This window comes from Salvia miltiorrhiza, chromosome 5, assembly GCF_028751815.1.
Source record: "Salvia miltiorrhiza cultivar Shanhuang (shh) chromosome 5, IMPLAD_Smil_shh, whole genome shotgun sequence".
Lineage (NCBI taxonomy): Eukaryota > Viridiplantae > Streptophyta > Magnoliopsida > Lamiales > Lamiaceae > Salvia > Salvia miltiorrhiza.
The window spans coordinates 47,250,317-47,272,715 of record NC_080391.1 but is presented as its reverse complement, the minus strand read 5'-3'; the positions used below and the strand labels follow the sequence as shown (position 1 = coordinate 47,272,715).

At 38.3% G+C, this 22,399-nt stretch overlaps 3 protein-coding genes across 3 annotated transcripts; all 3 read right to left on the bottom strand.

Moving 5' to 3' along the window:
- Positions 1 to 884: 884 nt before the first annotated feature.
- Positions 885 to 2,298, bottom strand: LOC131024611 (uncharacterized). Its single transcript, XM_057954119.1, has 2 exons — positions 2,104 to 2,298; positions 885 to 1,522 (listed from the first exon to the last, which is right to left on the bottom strand). Exon 2 carries the CDS (start codon positions 1,499 to 1,501, stop codon positions 1,049 to 1,051), a length of 453 nt encoding a protein of 150 aa, XP_057810102.1. The 5' UTR covers positions 1,502 to 1,522; positions 2,104 to 2,298; the 3' UTR covers positions 885 to 1,048.
- Positions 2,299 to 8,787: 6,489 nt separating this feature from the next.
- LOC131024609 (uncharacterized) lies at positions 8,788 to 10,866 on the bottom strand. Its single transcript, XM_057954118.1, has 3 exons — positions 10,350 to 10,866; positions 9,355 to 10,286; positions 8,788 to 9,255 (listed from the first exon to the last, which is right to left on the bottom strand). The coding sequence occupies exons 1-3, from the start codon at positions 10,643 to 10,645 to the stop codon at positions 8,924 to 8,926; spliced, it is 1,560 nt and encodes a 519-aa protein (XP_057810101.1). The 5' UTR covers positions 10,646 to 10,866; the 3' UTR covers positions 8,788 to 8,923.
- Positions 10,867 to 13,158: 2,292 nt separating this feature from the next.
- LOC131024608 (CSC1-like protein At1g32090) lies at positions 13,159 to 20,246 on the bottom strand. Its single transcript, XM_057954117.1, has 11 exons — positions 19,471 to 20,246; positions 17,902 to 18,054; positions 17,178 to 17,313; positions 16,234 to 16,335; positions 15,988 to 16,107; positions 15,795 to 15,875; positions 15,371 to 15,711; positions 14,688 to 14,933; positions 14,249 to 14,573; positions 13,930 to 14,163; positions 13,159 to 13,632 (listed from the first exon to the last, which is right to left on the bottom strand). The coding sequence occupies exons 1-11, from the start codon at positions 19,785 to 19,787 to the stop codon at positions 13,489 to 13,491; spliced, it is 2,199 nt and encodes a 732-aa protein (XP_057810100.1). The 5' UTR covers positions 19,788 to 20,246; the 3' UTR covers positions 13,159 to 13,488.
- Between the last annotated feature and the right edge of the window lie 2,153 nt (positions 20,247 to 22,399).

Sequence of the window (22,399 nt, the reverse complement as noted above, 5' to 3'; positions counted from 1 at the left end):
TAATTATTTAAATACAACATTTATTTATTTTTTTGAGAAAATACAACGTTTAATTTCGATGTTCGTCGTGCATCGCACTAGTGGGCGTACTAATTGATTTCAAATTGAGAATTGTCTTTTTTATATAGTATAGATTTGGTGACATAATTGATGCGATTTTTTTAAGCGAATTTGAGCCGAAATTTTATTATGAGTAATTGATATCTCAATTTATGTTTCAAGAAGAGCATTTCATTTGGTATAGACAAATAATAGAAAAACCAGTAAACTTTCTTTAGACAAACAATCAAGATTCAAGACTATCAAGTAAACTTTGATTAATGTGCAGTTATTTAAAATATTTATTAGTAATTCGTTTTGTACACCCTATGTGCTAATTGGGTTTGAAATATTTTTAGGGTCAAAATGCTACGTAAACCAAAAAACATGTACATATCAATGTTAAAATGTTAAATATAATAACAAAAATTAATATAGTATAGCAGAAAGTTAGATAATTTGCTAAAAAAAAATCATATATTTCTATAAACTAATTAAACGGCACATCTCACACACGTACATATAAGAATTTGAATAATATATAGATATGAAAGAGTAGCATGCTACATATTAAAAAAAAAAAAAAAGTAGCATGCTATAGCACATAATGCACATTAATATTTTATTTTTTATTTTCATTTTGTTTTTCTCTTATATCTTGTAAATCATGATCAAGATCATCAAATTTACAAATCACACATCCTAATTTATTAATTTTGTTAATATCTTTGAAGTGAAATGAAAAAGGAACAAATTAGACATTGGTTTTTTTTCTTTTCTGTAATTTGTAAATATAATAGTCTTAACTGTAATTTATATAAATTAAAAAAAAAGACGATAAAGAGTGGAGCAAAGCATTTGAACCATGAATCAAAAAAATTACAAACATGTCATTCTTCAAATTTATAGGTACATATATATATACTCGATCAGATCTTGAGCCGTCAGACCATCCGACACAAAGTTTTTATAGAGAAATTAAGAAAAAATTAAGAATGTATGTATGTGACTAATTTGCAAAGTAGCCTCGAATGACACCACCTCTATTGAGAGACTCATAGTTGGGGGCATAATCAACTGCAACCCAAACATTGAGCTTAGGTTCCCATCTATAAGCACTGTCTTCATCGAATCGCCAGTCACATTTGTCGTAGTCGTCGGCGGTGCACTCGTAGTCGTATTTGTAGGCGACGAAGGTGCCCATGTTGGTGGAGCAGTTGAACATGGTGGAGGAAGGGTACACCACCCGCTTCGTCACCTTGAACTCGTACTGCCCCCACGACGGCAGGTGGTTCACCGTGAAGTCGTCGTTGAACGAGAAGCACCGCACGCTCAGGTAGTTCGTGTGGTTGTTCGTCACCACCACCGACTTCGCGTTAGGTTTTATGCCTGCGTGCGTCGGAAGGAGGAGGAATGCGGCCGCCACCACCACCACCAGGGCCGTCGCGCTTCTGGGATTCATGCTCTTCCTTCTCTTCTCGCCCTTCAATTCATAATAAATATGTTTTAACTAAATTTTAAGATTATAGAAAAATATGGAGTGGGGCACAATCTCATGTTGATCCAAGTAAAATTGTAATGAATCCAATGATAATACACATTATTGGTAAAATTTATGCGCTAATGGGATTAGCTTTTTGTACATATTGACCAAATTAGAAAGAACTTTTTTTTTTTTTGGAAAACCCCTTTTGTATAAGCAACTTGACAACTTGTTCGTGAACGAGTCCAAATACGCCCACAAATGAAAAGGACAAAAAATGTTGGCATTTTGCAATGATTGAATAGCGAACAAAACTACTCAACTTGAATTAGATATTCGGTAAAGCATTTAATTATCATTAAGATTTATCGATTCACAATATGATAACCTAAATTAAGTAAACCGATTTTGAGGATTACTAGCAGGAGGATAACCTAAATTCAAAAAATTCTAACTTGTGCATTTCAAGAAATGATTTTCATTCCTTGTAATTCTCTTCAATTTAAGGCACATATATTGGAAGAATGCGAGAACATGGAAACAGGTAATTAATAAACGCATAATAGAAAATAATTACATACCTCTTTTCTTTCTCGAAGCGGAAAGCACAAGAAATTTTCCTGTGCAATGGGGCTTCGAAAATAGAGGGGAAGATGGAGATTTTGAAGAACAAAAAGAATATGAGGAAATGATGTGTGGGTTGCTATTCCCCTTAGCTTTAGCTTTATGATGCAATCAAAGGTTATTAATAATCTGTTGTTTGGAGATTGTTTCCTGTCTACGCTATTTTTAGACTGCTACCATATAAAGTCTAATAATGTTATGTAAAAAATTTGAAGTAATATACATAATCTATTCTGTGACAAAAACATTTTGGGATAAATTACTTGGTTTGGGAAAAGAAAATCCAAAGAAGGATGAATGCATCGCTTGTATTATAATTGTCAGTTGCAATGAATTTAATACAAATAAAAGTTGCAATTATGGTCAATTTGATCAGAACGAAGTGATTATAGTCTAAACATTTTTACTCTACGTAGGCATTTTTTGTATTTTAATAGTATTATTTTTGTTCTAATACTCCATATGTTATTATTAAAATCAACAAAATTATAAATTACTATATAAAAATTAATAAGTTTAATATATTATTTTATTTATATATTTAAAATTAAAGGGGAAAAAGATAAATGAGCTGTTATAAATACAATGATTTAATTAATAATATATGAGGTAGTAAAAAAACCTGCTCTGTTCAGATTACTCGATTTTGTGTTGAGCTGTCCACATCATGTGGTAGACCCCACAAAAGACTTTGAAACAATTTGGTAAGACTTCAACATTTGCTGCAGCCCACCAAATTGGAAGAAAATTTGCAGCTCCTTTTTTCAACAAACGACAGCCAAAGTTTCCTATAAATTGCAGTGGGTTCTGCAGAAGGAAAGGTGTGCAGAGTGCGAGAGAAAAGTGAGGCAACAAGAGAGAGTTTGGTGAGTGCATTTGAGAGAAGAAAATTGTGAGGAAAAATCATAGGATTTTTTTCATCTCTCTTAAAATAGTAGCTCAGTCCTCTTGTGTTTTCCAAGTTATTAAACTTGAGATTTGTGTTTCCCCTATTTTGTGTAGGGAGAATTTTGTAAGCCTACTATATACATAGTGGAAGATTTCTAGACTACGGTCTCGTGGTTTTTCCCAATTTGGGTTTTCCACGTAAAAATTCTTGTCTCATATTTTCTTATATTTTGCACCAAATATTTTTCTTGGTTTGGATCCCATTTTGTAATCCAGCAAGAGGGAAAAGAATTATCCTGGTTCCGCTGTGCAAGTGTCATTTATTTTGACACTCGTGAATATTTATTCACCACTTTTCCCAACAAGTGGTATCAGAGCCACCTTGGTTCTGAGGCGGATTAAAAATGGAGGAATCGTCGTCGCTTGGTGGTATGTTCAAATTGAACGGATCAAATTACTCAATTTGGAAGCCAAGCATGTTGGATCTTCTCTATTGTAAGGATCTCTATTTGCCCTTACATGGAGATGATGCCAAACCAAAGGATATGAGTGATGATGAATGGGTCATCATGCACAGAAAAACAGTTGGTTACGTCCGGCGCTTCATTGAACACAGTATTTTTCATCATTTTGCTAATGAGGAAAAAGCTGACGTTCTTTGGAAGAAAATGGAAGCTATGTTTGAAAGGAAAAATGCTTTAAACAAAGCTTCCATCATCAGAAAAATCGTTCGCTTGCGATATGCGGAGGGTGCCAACATGACGGAGCACCTCAATGCATACCAGGGTCTTATCAACCAATCCACCAACATGAAGATTTCTCTTGATGATGAAGTCGTAGCTTTATTGCTACTCAGTTCGTTGCCGGACAGTTGGGACACTCTTGTAGTGTCAATCAGCAACTCGGCTCCAGGTGGAGCACTGACCTTGCAGATGGTCAAAGATTGTCTTCTTAATGAAGAATCCAGAAGAAAAGATCAAGAATGTTCTTCTGAGACAAAGGCGATGATTGCTGAAAACGGAGATCGAGGGAGAAGTAAAAGTAAAGGCTCTCAATACTCGAGAGATAAATCCAGGGGGAAGTCTAAACCCAGAAAAGACTTCAAATGCCATTATTGCGGTGGTCCAAACCACTATGAGAGAGACTGCAGAAAGAAGAAAAGAGATCAAGCGCGTGGAAATAATGAAAAAGCTGAGAATGACACAACAGCAGTTGCAACTGATGGCGATGTTGTCGTAGTTTGCGATGATGCTCTTGTGAGTTCATCATGCCAACAAACAGACTGGATCGTTGATTCGGGTGCATCATATCACATTTCACCACATCGTGATATGTTTGCATCCTACACCGGTGGCAGCTTTGGCAAAGTCAGAATGGCCAATCATGGTGTGACAGAAGTTGCTGGTATAGGAGACATTGTCCTGCTTACTAACACTGGATGTAAGCTTATCTTAAAAGATGTCCGACATGTTCCTGATATCAGACTCAATATTATTTCCACTGGCAAGCTCGACGATGATGGTTACATCAACCATTTCGGCGAAGGAAAATGGAAGCTAATCAAAGGCTCTCTAATTGCAGCAAAGGGTAGAAAGCAAAATTCTCTCTACATGATGCATGCAACGTTGTCCAATGGAGAGGTGAATGCAGTCGTCAAAAATTCCTCCATTGAGATATGGCATAAGAGGCTTGGGCATCTGAGCCAGAAAGGTCTGGAGATCTTGGCTAGAAGAAGCCTCATCCCTGAGGTTAAAGGAATGCACTTGGAAACCTGTGTTGATTGTTTGGCCGGAAAACAACACAGAGTTGCATTCAAGAGCTTCTCTCCCTCAAGAAGAGCTCAACCTCTTGATTTGGTGCACACAGATTTGTGCTACATGAAAGACAGAACTCTTGGTGGCGCACTATATTTCGTCACTTTCATTGACGATTTTTCGAGGAAAGTCTGGTGTTTTGCTTTGAAAACCAAAGACCAAACGTTGGAGGTCTTTAAGAATTTTCAAGCAAAAGTCGAGAGACAAACAGGAAGGAAACTGAAGTGTGTTCATGCAGATAACGGCGGTGAGTACCAAGGCCCGTTTGAGCAACACTGCAGGAACCATGGTATCAAGCTTGAGAAAAGCGTCCCAAAGACCCCTCAACACAATGGCGTGGCAGAAAGGATGAACAGAACAATTTGTGAGAGAATCAAATGTATGTTGTCGCACTCCAAACTGCCAAAATCCTTTTGGGGTGAAGCTATGAGGACCGCAGTTGACTTGATCAACCTTTCTCCATCAACTCCTCTGGGTGGTGACATTCCAGATAGAGTTTGGTCATGGAAAGACGTGTCTTACAAACACTTGAGAGTGTTTGGCTGCAGGGCTTTTGTTCACATTCCAAAAGATGAGAGATCCAAGCTTGATGATAAAACCAAACCATGTATCTTCTTGGGATACGCTCATGAAGAGTTTGGTTATAGATTATGGGACCCAGTTAACAGGAAAGTCATCAGAAGCAGGGATGTTGTATTCCTTGAAGATCAAGTTCCTGATGATGCGAAGGAAAAGCCTGAATCTAATTCAGAAGTTCCTGTCAACTTAGATCCAGTTCCTTCACCGACACTCCAGAATTACGGGGGAGATACCCAATCGGAGCATGGTGATCCGGTTGATGATGAAGCAGGTGACGATCAGACTCCACCTGTACAAGATGATGTCCCTCCAGTCAGAAGGTCTACCAGAGAAAGACAACCTTCTACCAGATATAGCCCACATGAGTATGTAATGCTCACTGATGGAGGAGAGCCACAGAGTTTTGTAGAAGCCATGGCGCATGACCAAAAGGAGAAGTGGTTAGAAGCCATGAAGGAGGAGATGAACTCCTTAGTTGAAAATCACACCTATGACTTAGTGAAGTTGCCAGCCGGCAAGAGATCGCTGAAAAACAAGTGGGTCTACAGATTAAAGGCTGAGGAGAATAGCTTACAACCAAGGTACAAGGCGAGACTGGTTGTGAAGGGTTTCAGTCAGAAAAAGGGTGTTGATTTTGAAGAGATTTTCTCACCAGTGGTGAAGATGTCTTCAATCAGAGTGGTGCTCGCGATTGCTGCCAGTTTGGACCTGGAGATCGAGCAACTTGATGTGAAGACTGCATTTCTACATGGAGATTTAGACAAAGAAATCTACATGGACCAGCCTGAAGGTTTCAAAGTCAAAGGAAAAGAGAACCTTGTATGCAGGTTGAAGAAGAGCTTGTACGGCCTGAAACAAGCTCCCAGATTATGGTACATGAAGTTTGAGTCCTTCATGTCAACCCATGGCTACAACAAGACCACCTCAGATCACTGTGTTTTCTTCAAGAAGTTCGCAGGAGGTGATTTTATCATATTATCAGTCTACGTTGACGATATGTTAATTGTAGGCCATGATGCCAGCAAGATTGATAAGCTGAAGAAAGAGCTAAGCAAGTCTTTTGCGATGAAAGACTTAGGCGCGGCTAAGCAGATCCTTGGAATGAAGATCTTCAGGGATAGGAAGAGCAAGAAGCTCTGGTTATCTCAAGAACAATATATTGAGAAAGTTCTTGAAAGATTTAGAATGAGCAAGTCGAAGCCAGTCGCCACTCCACTTGCGGGTCACATGAAGCTAAGCTCAGCACAATGCCCGACAAGTGAGACAGAAAAGAAAGAACTGCAAAAGATTCCATATGCTTCTGCGGTGGGGAGTCTAATGTATGCTATGATATGCACTAGACCTGACGTCGCTCACGCAGTTGGTGTGGTTAGTCGATTTCTCTCAAACCCAGGAAAAGAGCATTGGACAGCAGTGAAATGGATATTTCGGTACCTGAGAGGTACTTCTAAACTTTGTCTGAAGTTTGGTGATAACCATATTCTACTTGAAGGATATGTGGATGCAGACATGGCTGGTGACATAGATTCCAGGAAATCCACATCTGGATACCTGATGAGACTTGCAAGGGGAGCTATCTCGTGGCAATCGAAACTTCAAAAATGCGTGGCATTATCCACAACGGAAGCTGAGTACATTGCTGTGACGGAAGCTTGCAAAGAGGTGTTGTGGTTGAAGAAGTTTCTACAAGAGTTGGGCTTGAAGCAAGAGAAGTATGTGCTTTACTGCGATAGTCAAAGCGCAATTCACTTGAGTAAGAATTCGAGTTTTCACTCGAGATCGAAACATATTGATGTGAGATATCACTGGATTCGAGATGCACTTGAAAGGAAACTAATGCAGCTCGAGAAGATCCACACCGATGAGAATGGTGCAGATATGTTTACCAAGTCCTTACCTCGAGATAAGTTTGAGATCTGCAAACGTGAAGCAGGTCTAGTTGAATCTCCACATGACGTGGAGGGGGAGAATTGTTGAGCTGTCCACATCATGTGGTAGACCCCACAAAAGACTTTGAAACAATTTGGTAAGACTTCAACATTTGCTGCAGCCCACCAAATTGGAAGAAAATTTGCAGCTCCTTTTTTCAACAAACGACAGCCAAAGTTTCCTATAAATTGCAGTGGGTTCTGCAGAAGGAAAGGTGTGCAGAGTGCGAGAGAAAAGTGAGGCAACAAGAGAGAGTTTGGTGAGTGCATTTGAGAGAAGAAAATTGTGAGGAAAAATCATAGGATTTTTTTCATCTCTCTTAAAATAGTAGCTCAGTCCTCTTGTGTTTTCCAAGTTATTAAACTTGAGATTTGTGTTTCCCCTATTTTGTGTAGGGAGAATTTTGTAAGCCTACTATATACATAGTGGAAGATTTCTAGACTACGGTCTCGTGGTTTTTCCCAATTTGGGTTTTCCACGTAAAAATTCTTGTCTCATATTTTCTTATATTTTGCACCAAATATTTTTCTTGGTTTGGATCCCATTTTGTAATCCAGCAAGAGGGAAAAGAATTATCCTGGTTCCGCTGTGCAAGTGTCATTTATTTTGACACTCGTGAATATTTATTCACCACTTTTCCCAACATTTTGGCCCAAGTTATGATTGAGCCAAAATTACGAAACAGCCCAAATGTTAAAATCGTGACACAAGTTTCAAAAGTATAAAAACCAATCAAATTTGGTTTCTTTTTTTCATTTCTACCTATCAACAAATCAACAACAATAGGTTCATCCAGCGCGTTATTTTATATCCGAGCAATCCAAAATTCAGATAAATAAGCTCACAGCGTAGGGGGAAAAGAAATTTAAAAAAAAAAGAAAAAGAAAAAGAGAGCTCACAACGGAGAAAACAAAGATTTTCAAAAAAGTTGACAACGTTGAAGGGCGTGAGATACAAAATATGACAGTATAGGAGCACATATTATTCAATTTAATTTGGATTATTAAAACGATCGATTTTCTCAATGCTACAATTTTCCATCCAAGTTCGAATGCACTGAATTAGTAATGAAACAATGAATAAACAATTAGGCCGAAAACAATAAAAAGATGGACTCGTGCGTGGACGGATCTGACTCAAATCAAGTGACAATTATTCTATCTAAAAAACAAATTTTATTTTTCAATAATTATATATCCTCATAATTAAAGGATACTTTTGATCTTCAAAATTGTCGCTTTCTTCAAGTTGAATGGCGCGAACAAGTATAAGCTTTCATAAATAGGAAAATTATTAACTGCAAATTAAAAACAACAGCCATAACTCGAGTTCCCACCCCCACCCCCACCCAAAAGAAAACTTAATTTAATTGGCAAAATCCATTAAAAATGACAAAGTTGAGATGATAATGTGGAAATTTGCTGCGCCGAAATAGCTATGCTATAAAAATATAATGATACATGATCTATACTTATTGCAAATTACATCAACATCAACATAAACATAAACATAAACATAAAATACGCAGAGAAAAAGGGGGTAAGGTAAAATGGTTAGTTAGAACATCTCAAACTAGAACAGATTCCTTGGAATAATCATTATCATCATCAAATCCACGCATCTGTGAACTATTCTCATTACTCTTGCCAACATGCCCAGCTTCTTCTGCTCCCCTCAAACTGCTGATATTTCCAAATATCACAATAATCATCCCAACAACACCCGTACAGAAGGACACTCCAAACACTTTACCAATATCTCCGGGTATGGCCGTCGCTAGGCCAAACCCGGCACACGCCCCGACTGCCCGGGCCCACGAGAACCACACCGAAAACTCCCCCTCCCTCCCCCTAGGAGAGCAATCTAGCCATAGCACCCTCCCGAACGCATGCAGCAATCCTGCAGCGTAGGGTACACTCTGTTTCAATCTCGTATTTCATTTCACACCCAACATAACATAATATAACATAACATATAATATAACTAAACGTAACGAACCTGCTGAAGTCCCCTGAACGGCTGCAAAGAAAAAAAGATGGTATTTGCTCCACACACCACTCCGGTAGTAGAACCCGAACCCCGAGGTGAAAATCGACAACGTAAATCCGAGTAGCTGCATTTTCTCAGCATCCAATTTCAACAACTGCTGCAGAGGATATGTGAGTGGGAGAGAGAACATAGGGAGCAAGAAATACATTAGCCATAAATACAGAACACTCTGTTTCTCCACACAAATGTAGCCTATTGCATACAGCATTCCTCCACCAAAAACACACATCCCAGTGAAAGAAGACAGGAACACCGCCACCAGCCCCCTCGCCGCGTGAGGGTACTTAAAGATCGACACGATCTTATTATTATGACGAGGGAAACTCGCTACCGCTCTGCTCGTGCTGAAAATGTGGATCATTCCGGATCCCCATTTGAGGCCACTGAAGATGGAGATGACCCACAAGGAAGTGAAGTGGTCTGATCTGTTGAGCATATGATACGTGAAGGAAGAAATGAGAGCAGCTCCCAAGCAGCCTGCGGCGGTTGAATGCAGAGACAGCCAGCTGCCGAAGGATCTCCGGTCGGGGAAGTGGCGCTTGGGGATGGATTCGCCCGTGAATCCGGTGATCATGAGGCCGAGGTGGCGGGCGTGGGACGCCCCCACCACAGTGCTGGCCGCCACAATGGCAGCCACGTACGGAGGGAAGATCCATGACTTTCTGAGGAAACCTGCGGGGAGGCAGAAGAGGGAGCCGACGCCTGTGGCGGCCGCAGCTATGAGCTGGTGGCGGTGGCCGTGGTCGAGGTGGGTGGAGACGAGGTAGAGAATCGGGGTGGAGAGGAGTAGGCCGGTGATCCAGGAGATGGAGGTCCATTCCAGAGGGGAGAAGCTCGTGCCTCCTCCTACTCTGATCTTCCTCTGTATCAATGCTGCGTAACTGATAGTGTGGTTAATGCTGGAGGTCATAAAAGAAGAAGAAATTATGAGGAAATGAAGTTACATTTGCATTTGATTCTTGGTGCAGTTCAAATCCTTGAAGCTGGTGAGCCAGCCGTGGGGGGGCTCGGTGGGAGCGGAAACGGTCTGGCTGATTATGAGCGGGAAAACAATGGGAATCAAGACGGCGTGGATGAAGTAGGAGGAGAGTTCATACAAGTACCACAGCAGAATCTCGAGGTTTGTTGGCTTGTCGTCGTAGACTTGTCGAGCCCTCTGTATTTTCATGGCGACGCTCTGGACATCAGGCGTCGCCATGTCGAGCTGTGCTTGAATGTGAGGACTGATCTCTGACGCCATTTCTTTGATTCATATACCTTATAGGAATAATAGTGTACGTGTTATTACAAAACCAAGAAATGCTGCGTGTAACAGCTGGTTATCGAGTGGGGGTGAAGAAAACTTGGAGTTTTTTCTTTAAAAAAGGCACATCAGCATTAATGATGCTGCATTGTCTTGCGACGGTTGCCAACTGTCATGAGGTACGGTGTCAGGACTCCCAACCGTTTTTGGCAAGGAGTTATTCGGTTTTGCCGTTGTGTTTCACTTTCATATTTTATGCGTCGCCTACATATAACATTATAACTCATTCTGCTTTGCTTTGTAATCTCCATCGGGAGTTATATGCAATAACGCCAAAATGGCCTTAGGCATTAACCTCTTATCGTTTGGTCAACACATTGAAGCGTTTATTTTGCATGAATATTTTTTAATTTTCAAGAATAAGATTTCTCCAATTCTATTATTTCAATGAGATATGAATCAACCAAAATTAACTTTAGTGATATAAATAATTAAGGATCTTGAGGTGTCCCAAATTTCAATCCATCTAATTAACAAGGAATTAATTTTACTATTTTTATTTATCAAGATTTAAGGACATGGACATGTATAACAATATTTTCTTTAATTATATTATTAATTCTACTACACCAATGTATTGGAAAACACTATAATTAAGTCACATCCATCTTCATGAAATTGAGGATTTGGCATATTTATTTATCCACCAAATCTCTAACTACTATTGGATTATTTAACGTGCTAATACTCATTCTTGATCAATATTTAAGGAAAGTTTGTTGAATACATGATAAATTGTAACTCGAAAGCATATAATCACAATAATGGGTTACTATGCCAACAAACTTTGGGCAAAGGAGTAAAAAAGTGATCTTTTTTTTTGGCTATTTATCTAGGGATTGTATCATTTGCTCAAACTAACAATTTCAACTTCTTCTCATATAAACATGTACTCCCTCAATTCCAATTCAATAATCCATTTCCAATTTAATAGTTCATATTTTTTTATTGGGTTAAGTATCAATTTGGCCCCTAACGTAGAGGCCCCTGTAGCCAATACAACCCTATGCGCATGGGTGTCTCAACTAAGCCCCTGAAGTACCTAATTTCCGCCAATTAACCCCTCCGACTTAACGGACGATTAACACCGTTAACTATTTTAATTTTTTAATTTTTTTTTATTTTATTGGTGGTGGGACCCACACCATCTTCTTCACCAAGCTCGCCGGAAACCTAATCCACCCCTTCCCCGAAGCTCCGGCGTCGCAGTAGGCGTCTTTGAGGCCGTCCACGACCGGCGCCAGGGCGTGGAGGTACGAGTCGAGGAAGATGAGAAGAGCGCACTGCTTGTGCTCCTCCATGCTCTCCAAGTGGGGCTCGCCGTCTGCGGCTGGTATGCGCCGCTGCATACGCTCCTCGGGATCGAAGCTCACATCTCTCGCTTCTCGGCTGATCTTATGAAAGTGGTGGTGCAGGAAGGTCGTGGCAGCGACGACGGTGGCCGACGGAGCTCTGGTGGCGAGCTCGGCAAGGCGACGCGTTGAGGAGGCTCAGCCGCTTTGCTGCTGCTCCTTTCGCTGCTATGGAAGACCGAAGATGGCGCTCAGGGCTGGAAAAGGAGGGAGAGTGGTGGCTTCGTGGTGGTGGTGCGGCAGAGCGCGACGGCGGCGGTCTTATGAGAGTGGTGTCGAGTTGCTGCTGCTGTTGTTACTTTGTTGCTGCTGTCGCTTTTACGTCGTGGAGGAACGACAACTGGTGGTGGTGGCGATGAGCGACGGCGGCGGCGGAAGGTGGCGGTTGCTGCCTTTGCGCAAGAAAGGGAGTAGGCCGAGAGAGAGAGTTGAGCGTGAGATAGACGAGAGAGAGCAAGAGCTCGAGAGAGAGACAGACGTGGAGGGCTGTTAAGTAAAAAAAAAAAATTAAATTAAATTTCGGACGGAGTTAACTCTCCGTTAGACGGAGGGGTCTACTTGACGCAAAACATGGACCTTAGAGGTTTAGTTGAGACACCCCTGCGCATAGGGTTGTATTGGCTACAAGGGCCTCTACGTTAGGGGCTAAATTGATACTTAACCCTTTTTTATTTGAACTTTTCAATTCAATAGACCACTTCCTATAATGGAAAGTCAATACATAACAAATATCCCTACATAATTAATTATTTACACCAAATATCATTGTAGTTCACATATAATTATATTTTCCTTATTTTTCTCTCCTATTTTTTTGGACACATATATCTTCAACAAAAGTTATCATTTCTCTCCTATTTTATTATAAATTATTTATTTATTAACATCTGTGCTCAAGCGTTATTACCTATTGAATTGGGGCAAAGAGAATACATAATAAAGCCCACGTTCCCAAAAAAAAAAAAAAACGCTCACACAAACTCAAACCGATCAACATTAGTAAATTTAAATAATAGTAATTCATTATTTAACAGAGTTACGTTGACATGACAAAAGAACACGATAAACAAACAAGCAAACTTGAACAACATAAAGAAATAGGCGGAAAAGACAACTAATTAACAACCCACCATTTTCAAGATTTACATGGCGATGAGATTAATGTTACAATTCGAAAATATAATATTCATGAAGTATATAACAACATAGACCTACTCCTATCTATTCATCACCACAATTTCCCCCTTAAATCTTGCTATTCAATTTCTACACAATTAGATTGAGCGCATGAAAAAACGCAGCAGTTGATGCAGCAAAAGCAAAAGAAGTACACAATTTCGAGCAGAGCCACAAATAAATCTAAGTAGTCTGCAACTCAACCTCCATTCCTTTCATTTCCATGCAGCAACAAAAAGATGAACACAATCCTCAGTTTTTGTCGACTCGGACTTCAGCCAGCTCGACTCCTTCGATGGCGTGGAAAATCGGGTGCAAGTACGCATCGGTCAAGTGAGACTTGAACACAGCATCTGACTCAGTAGCACCATCTTCTAGATCCTTGTTCATGGATTCCTAAAGAGGTTTAATTAAGAAAGAAATAACGACATTATGTCAACAAGGTTCCACGAGTATGTAAATATATACAGTCATATCGTCGGGACTATATAGGGAAGTTACTCATTCCTAAACAGAGTTTTACATAGAAAAATAATTTTTCTTAGAATTTATTTACGGAGTTTTAGGACATCAGGTCTCCAAAATATGCATAAAAATTGAACTCTGCATATCCTTAGTTCATGTTTAAAACTGCCAAGATTATGCCAAAATGAGAGATTTTAGTGCAATAGAGAACCAGACACGTGTTCTTACCTCGAGAGGATCGTTTCGGAATGCCGGTTCAAAGCGATGCTTGCAATACTTATGAAAGGTGAGAGTCAGAATAGGTAAAACTACAAGCAAAGGAGTGGAGTTTGCAGCCTTTTTCGTGCTCAATAGCCCCATTAGAAGTAGTTGAGATACTACCAAGCTAGCGATGATTCGACTGTGAACGTGTGGCCAAAAAGCAGCAGCGCTCTCGTACTTCTGGTTATACACATTGATGACCTGTAATAATGATAATGCAGAGCATTACTTAGAATGGATTTCAACACACGGCTTTGAGAATGATGAAGAAGTCGATTCCTCGTACCTGATGGCGATAAACAAAGTAAGCAAAGGCGAAAAAGACCAGAATGAAAGGAAGAAGGATTGGAGTAACGGCCATGTATACTATGCCGAGAAGAAAATACAGCTGAAGGCTCGGCAAAGTCTCTGGAAAGTCGATACCCTTAGGATTCATCGCCTTCTCCAAGTCCCTTTCAGTTTTTACGATGAACATGTGCTTTAGGTGAAAAAATGCTAACGGCTTCAACCGGAGGATTTCTCCAGCAATTCCAGCCCAACCATCGATCATTATATACGTGATAAAGAAAGTAGCTTTCATCGGTATTGACACACCAATATTTCTCGGGATTCTGCAACCAAAAAACTTCATTCAGAACTCAAATTTGACAGTGGACGAGAAGGCATGCAATGAAACAATGATATCCATAAGTTCTATCGAAGAAAAGTTTTGTTAGAACATTTACTCGGTAGCTGATTGGTGAAGAAAAGCGTTAAGTTGCTGGAATGCTGTTCCCGTCGCTATGCTCCCCAAGAACACGTTGACTAACATGAAGTAATAGTACTTTGCAGCAGTTTTTCGTTCTAATACTGATAGAGAAACATAGCCCTCTATCTTCGACATAACCATTAAAATCGAAGGAAGAAGAAGCAAAAAGATCTTGAGAGCTAGACCAGGAACGAAACCCTGTAGAAACGACTTCACCAGCTTCCTGCAGAGTGCAGAACATGTAAACAGCTATAATACGTAAATAACAGAATTAGAAAATGTATTTCCCAGCTCGTCTCTTGAACTATATAGAGGCTAGAACTGAATCCTATCGAAGAAGCAACGGTACTCATTTTACAAGACACGTACAACACAGTTATACTAAATTTGAGTGAAAGCCTCTGCAAAAATAAATTGGGCCGTTTGCTGTCGACAAGTCACAACCTTTTAGCCTAAACTGTAGAGAGACCAATTTTTTTTTCTATTTCTAATACGAAATGATACATAGAGGGCAATCAACAGGGAAGGTTCAAGTCCAACTTCAAACTGGATTTGTATCAATTTATCAATACCAGTAGCAATAATTAGTGGATGGATACATTTAAATAGCAAACTGGTAGTATCAGAATAACTACGATTTTTTCATCGAAATTTTCTTACCTGTCAAGGATTGGCCTCAGAAATGGAGCTGCCCTCCCCAGTCCTTCCAAATTCGCCAATGATTGGACAAAAGCAACAGGTATAAAGTAAAAGAAAACTAATGCAAACATCACTATTGATATGATGAGTCTACGAATGCTTAGGGAAACAAATGGTATCGCTAGATTCTTCCAATAAATATCACGGGGTTCAGGGGCCCAATATGTCAACCAAAGTGTAGGATTTTTGCTCTGTTGTGTCTGTGCGCAAACAGCCGCTCCCCATCTCGTCTTGAATGATACAAAAGCAGCTCGAGAGACAGATTTAGGGTCTTTCATAACTTTTTCACGTTCCACTATCAACTGGCAAAGGAAATAAGTAGTTATATCCAGCAAGATACCAAATGAATGCGAGCAGCTTGTCTGAAGCTAGTTGGCACACTTACTTTATCATCAAGATCTTTAATTTGCTGTTTGTAGTAGTCAATCGAATCAACCCTTTCACCCCAAAGTCCGAGAAATCCTTTCTGAGTGACAAAAACATCGTACACTACATAAAAAGTGCTGAAATGCCCCCACCTTTACATAGTTTTCTCATATTATATTGCTCAAAGAATTTTAATCCTGAAGGCAGCATACCTTTCTAGTAGGCCTCTTTTCCGGATTTCTCTCAAACTTCAGATGGTTGTAATCAAGCCAATTTTGAAGCTTACTTCTCTTTTTAACAAGTTTCGCAAACTTTTTAGCATTGTATACACCCTGGATGGTAATGAACATAGGCCAAGCAACGAAAAATGTTTATAGATTATGAATACTAATATTGATATACAAAGACTGCGAGAAAAGTAATTTAAGTGTTAATATGAGCGAGGGGTAATCTGTTACCTGGTGACACAGATAGTGATCCGGATGGTTCCTCTGGAAGAAGTTGTCAACGGTATCTGATATTGATCGTCCAGAATCACGAGGAACATTCCGCACTAGAACCTGATCAAGAGTGTTTACAACTTGGAATTTAGCTTGTAATAAACATGGAATTCAGAAACTGCAGCTCAAATTATAACAAAGACTTACAAACTGAACTTGGTAATCACACTAATGAAACTAGCGAGACACAGTTACACAAAAGGGTTTGGTTTTCCTCAGAAAAGCTTCTTGTGGTTAGCTCTTGTAATGATATGGTAGACTACACTAGCTGAAGCAATTACTTTTGGTACAGAGTCTAAACACATAGAGCCCTAAATCCAATATTAGCCCAGAGGCAGTGAAAAGCACTTGAGGATAAGTACCGTAGTCACTCATTGTGATAAGCATATAATTCTCAGCAACAAAACTGAAAATTCTATGGACTACATAGCTGACTTTTAGCCAATGGCTGTCATCTTATTATAAGACTGCAACAGACCAAGTTACGTGAGCGTCATGTTCGCAAAACCCCATGTTTGTTAGGAGCATATGTGAGACGTGTTATAAGTGGCGTAGAAACTTGCTAGCAAGATGGTTAATCATATTTCGATTGCAAGTCAATCCAATTAGCAAGTTTTGGGGCTTTGTAGATGTGAGAAAATGTTGAGGAGTTAATTTTCAGCCTTATCAAATTATCTTCTTGAATAGAAAGTCTTTTTTGTTATGTACCCTCCACATAAAATATATTCAATTTCTCTTACATTATATTTTCAAACATCTAATAGCCAACATGGTAGTCAAAAAGGACACTACAAGATACAAAAAAAACAGCAAATGGAAGCTATAGTCTTTAGATCATATGAATACAGGCAATTTTACATGGTTATACTAGAAACAATAGCCATTGAAGTTAAAAAACTAACCGTGAACTGGGCAGGATGCCTGCCGCATGAAGCCAAAAAACTTAGTCTCATTGACGCAACTCTATCGTATTCCTTATAAAGCATGTAACAAACCCAAAATGTAAACAAGTACTCCAGCCCTATGTGGACGAAAAACCTGAAAATCCGAAGACGTAGTGCATAGTGCAGGAAATTAGTATATGACAGAGAACATAAAGAATGGTGCGCTATAAATGCTAGAGATTTCAGCTCCATGCTTTCTAATTGGTGAAAAGGTATTTCGACATCTATAGTAACTAATAATGCTTAAAACTGAATGAAAGTTCTCCACATTGTTGCTACTGATGAATAAATGCAGTTCCATCTTAGAGAATTATATATATTCACATACTTATGTTCTGTTTGCACCAGCTAAAAAGTTCGTGCAGTGGAGAAGATGTCTTGCAAGCAAACAAGAAATGACCACATAAAGACTACCAAACTCCAATTACTCGAAGAAATGTTCCCATCTAGTGCAATTAATTGCCAGAAGAATTTTACAAATAACACAGAAATTCAGGTTAGACAGCTAAGAATTATTTCTGCATGCATCCAATAAGGAGCCATCTACGTATTATCTGATAAACTCAATATAGTGTAAGATGAAGATTTCCCCTCTAATACCAGCTTATTTTTAAAGTGATGAATAAATGTCATGAAAATGTTTCTACAAAATCTCTTGTGTGGAAAGAGGCATCAAACTTACTTATTGGACTTGGGATGAATATTAGATATAGAGAGCTTGTCAATGTCATTTACAACCAAGTCGCGCTGCAGAAAAAATAAAGTGCCACCAGATGCATTCACTGGAATCAGAATTAGTATTGCAGCAATGGCTATTGGTCCAAATATTTTCAACCTGGCAGTGGTAAAAAACCAACCATGTTAAAGAATTAGTAGATAAAATGAATGTTTGTTGCAAATTCAATATAACACGACATTCAAGATCAAACATAAGTAGCTGTCTGGACACTAAATGAAGAGATTCATTGTAAACAGAGGCAGATAAAAAAATGCAAATTAGATGGAGTAATCAAACACCATTGATTCTGCCGAACCATAAAAGAAAACGCAATTTCATGAAAATCATGTCACATGGACTATGGTGCTAGAGAATATACAAGGGCAATTTTTTTGACAACTATTGATCTGGATAGAGGAGGACAAAAATCAAAAGAGGTGCATTGCTATGAAAATATTCAAAAACCATGAGAAGTTGTCATTCAAGATTGCTATACATGTTTGCAACCAGATGCCCCACATAAAAGCTTCAGAATGATAAGTACAGAGAATTATTCGTAACATGAAATTCGCTGATTGGAAACCAGATATACTTAATCTTTCCTCTCACAAAAATCATCCATGGAGTTGCTGCAATATCCCTTGCAAGACATTTAATTTAAATGACAAATACTGCATGTTTTACGCAAATTTCAAGTCCTAAATCAATAGCTCTACAATGATTATCCTAAGAGGAGGAAGAAATAAGCCAGTGGGCTGCTTTCTCTGTTTTTTGAGAGAAACTACATGATTATTGGACAATAACCAATAACCAACATTTGGACTATAGTCCAGTGTCCAAACTAAAAATAACTTCCCTCCAAAATATTCTTTTCTTTAAACTTTCTTAGATTTTCAATTTGGTCATTCAACAAACTAAAAATTTACTTAATTCAGTTTTTCTTGAGATCTTCATAAATAGATACTCTATCCGTCCACGAAAACTAGTCCCTTTTTGCCATTTTAGAATGTCCACAAAAATTAGTCCCTTTACATTTTTGAAAACTTTCAATCACATAGTGGACCCTTTCTCTACTCACAATACAATTGATTATCATTATGACTATTTTTTAAGTGGGACCCCTTCGCCACTTACAATACACTCATCTATTTTTATTAAAAGTTTAAAACTCATGTTGTCCCCCTCTAAGACTATTTTTTGTGGTGGACGGAGGGAGTATTTGATAGCTTTATTAGTCCGAAACTAAAGCTCTAAATACAACTTAAAAAATATGCATTGCGTTCACCAAATGTTACATCAAAATATAACTACCAAAAAAATTTAATATTGTTAATTTATCAAAAAAAATATAACTACCAAAAAACTGAAACTCATGCAACTACCAAGAGGACTAACACGCACACCATAAGTGGACCAGAAAACCAAAAAAACTCCATAACTTTTCCAATTTCCATACGCAATAAAAACCAGTCACAGCCATCCACTAATAAGAACATTTTTCTATTTTTAGAAAAAAGGGAGTCTTGAAAGTACCCAAGTGTGTAAATCCTCAAGAAAACAGCAGAATCAAGGCCAGCATGGTCGATAATCTGAGACTCGGACATCTGCAAGGCCTGAGGCATCCAGTTGAGGAAAGTTAAATAAGTCCTGAAATTGAGATTGACAAATCTGCCCACAAAGCCACCACCGCGGCTGCTGGGGCTGCTCCGCCGCCCTTCAATGTACCATTTAGTAAAGTAGACTCTGTCATTGATGGGCTGAATCCTCAGCAAAGCAAACGCAAGCAAGAACGCGAAAGCGCTCAGAATGTTTATCAGTGCTGACATCCCAATATCACCAAGCGTCGCCATTTCTTTTGCTCGCGCTTCAGCTCACACAACTTCAACAACCTAAATTTAAGGGAAAGAAAAAATAAAGGTTCGAAGAAAGCAAAGAATATCTTTTTGAGGCGGGATTTCCTGAAAAGATGGTAGGAATCCGGGCTGTAATTGGGTTGGTTTTACGTCGTGTTTTAGTGTGTGTGTGTGAAACTGGGAAACCCTTATTCCGATGTTTCTTCTGGAATTGGAAATGGCAGGGGAGGGAGGGATAGAGTAAAGGTGGTGGTTTTGTGCCTTTGTTTTCTTTTTCTTTGTTTTAGTTTATCGAGGCTCTGTGTTTGTGCTTCTGCAGAAGTATTCGTGCTTTATTGACTCTTATTTGACTTTGGGCTCTTCTCCGGCAGCGGCGCACCGCCGTGGAAAGGCGGTGCGAAACCAAGAAGAAAGTTACTCGTTCGTAGCCGTGATTTTGGCTCGCACCAAATATATCGTAAATTAGTATTTAGTTGCCTTTTGAGTGTAATTTAAATTTTCCCCGTCATAAGCGGTGGTGTCCTTTGTAATTAACTTGGAAGTCTAAGAAATATTGATTAAATTATGTGGGTATATTATATTTTTAGTAAGAAGAATCCTATCTATTTTTTCAACGATTTTAAATGCCCTTAATTATGATATTGTAGCAATTTAGACATTCACGATTGGCATGCTGCTTGCTTAATCGTAATGGAAAATAATCGTGGCCGCACCGCATACTCTCCTAATTATTACTCCTTCCGTCCCACGAATTTTGATACGCTTAGTTTCGACACGAAAATTAAGAAATTGTAGATTAGTGTTTTAAGTATGAAGGTGATAAAATATAAAACTGATAAATTAAAAGAGAGATAGTAATAAAATGATAAAGTAGGAGAGAAAAATGTAATTAAGAACCTTTATTATTTAGCTAATTATTTATATTTAGAAACGTGTCAAGATTCGTGGAACGAATGGAGTAATAATATACCTCTAGTAAAGAATAAAAGAATAATATGCTTGGAGCATATAAAATTTGATTTGAGACGTACTCCATCGATTTTGCTTATTTCCACCAACTATTTGCGGATTTTATTTCTTGAACAGGAACAGCAAATCTTTTTTACTTATAAGAAAACGAATTGCATTTATTTATGCACTACGGAAATTTAATGATCTTATTAACTGACAAAATATTATTAGTAATTAATGTGACTAATATCTATAGTGAAATGCAATTGATCCTCCCTCTAAAAACATGCATTTGACCCTACCTAAAGTCTCGCGTAACTATACATTAGTTTCATGTTTTTTTTTAAATAATACTATACTTTTACATTTTAAACTTTATATATATTCGTAATAATTAATGTGATATTCGATATTAATGCCCATTTGTCTATAAATGTGGTTATGAGCTAAAGCATAGTGACTCGGAAGAAAAAGCTAAAGCACAATATAGAGATAAGCTAATATTAACTAAACTTTATATATATTCGTAATAATTAATGTGATATTCGATATTAATGCCCAATTGTCTATAAATGTGGCTATGAGCGAAAGCATAGTGACTCGGAAGAAAAAGCTAAAGCACAATATAGAGATAAGCTAATATTAACTAATCCGATTTACACGTGATTATAATAAGTCATACTCCCTAGTTTAAATCTCAAACTATCCGATGCACGAACTATATTGTTGACAATATAGAGATAAGCTAATATATTACATCTTTAAATCAAGCTCCTTCATATTTTGTCGACAAACAATCCTAGTTTTGCAATTTAAAATGGTCTATTCCTTAAGTTATACTCCCTCCGTCCATGAAAGAACTTCCTAGGAGGGAGTGTCACGAGTTTTAATAAAATATTGTATAGTGTATTGAGAGTAGAGAAAAAGTTGTAAAGTGTATTGGGAATTGTGAAAAAGTATTAATAATTTATTGTGTTGTTTTAATTAATGTTATTTGAGTGGTGTGAATTGTCTTAAAAGGGGAGTATTTTTTAAGTGGTGGGGTATTGTCCCAAAATAGGAAAAAGTAGGAAGTTCTTTCGTGGACGTCCCGAAATAGAAAAATAGGAAGTTCTTTCGTGGACGGAGGGAGTATATGAAAAATGTCATCTTCTATAAACATAAACATTATATGCCATATTCTTTAAATACCATTTGATTTGATGAATTTGTTTGGTTTTTTGTGAAAATCTTACATATTGACCGATTTAACAGCTATCAGTCATAAAAGTCAACGATTTGACAACTATCAGTCAAGAATACGACCGGTGGGTGGCTAGATCATGTGTTCGACCGGTAAAATCATGTATCCGCCCGGCCGAACACATGATCTAGCCACCCGCCAGTCATATGTACTCTTGACTGATAGCTGTCAAATCGTTGACTTTTATGACTGATGGCTGTCAAATCGGTCAAATATATAAGACTTTCACAAAAAATCAAGCAAACCCATAAACATCAAAGGGTAAAATAGGTACTTCACATAATTAGGACATAAAATGCTTAAGTTTATAAAGTATGGCATTTTTCATATACAACATAAGAAATAGAGCATTTTGCCTATTAAAACTTTTGCGAATTGTAATAATAATTACATATTTAAACTCAAGCTCATGTGT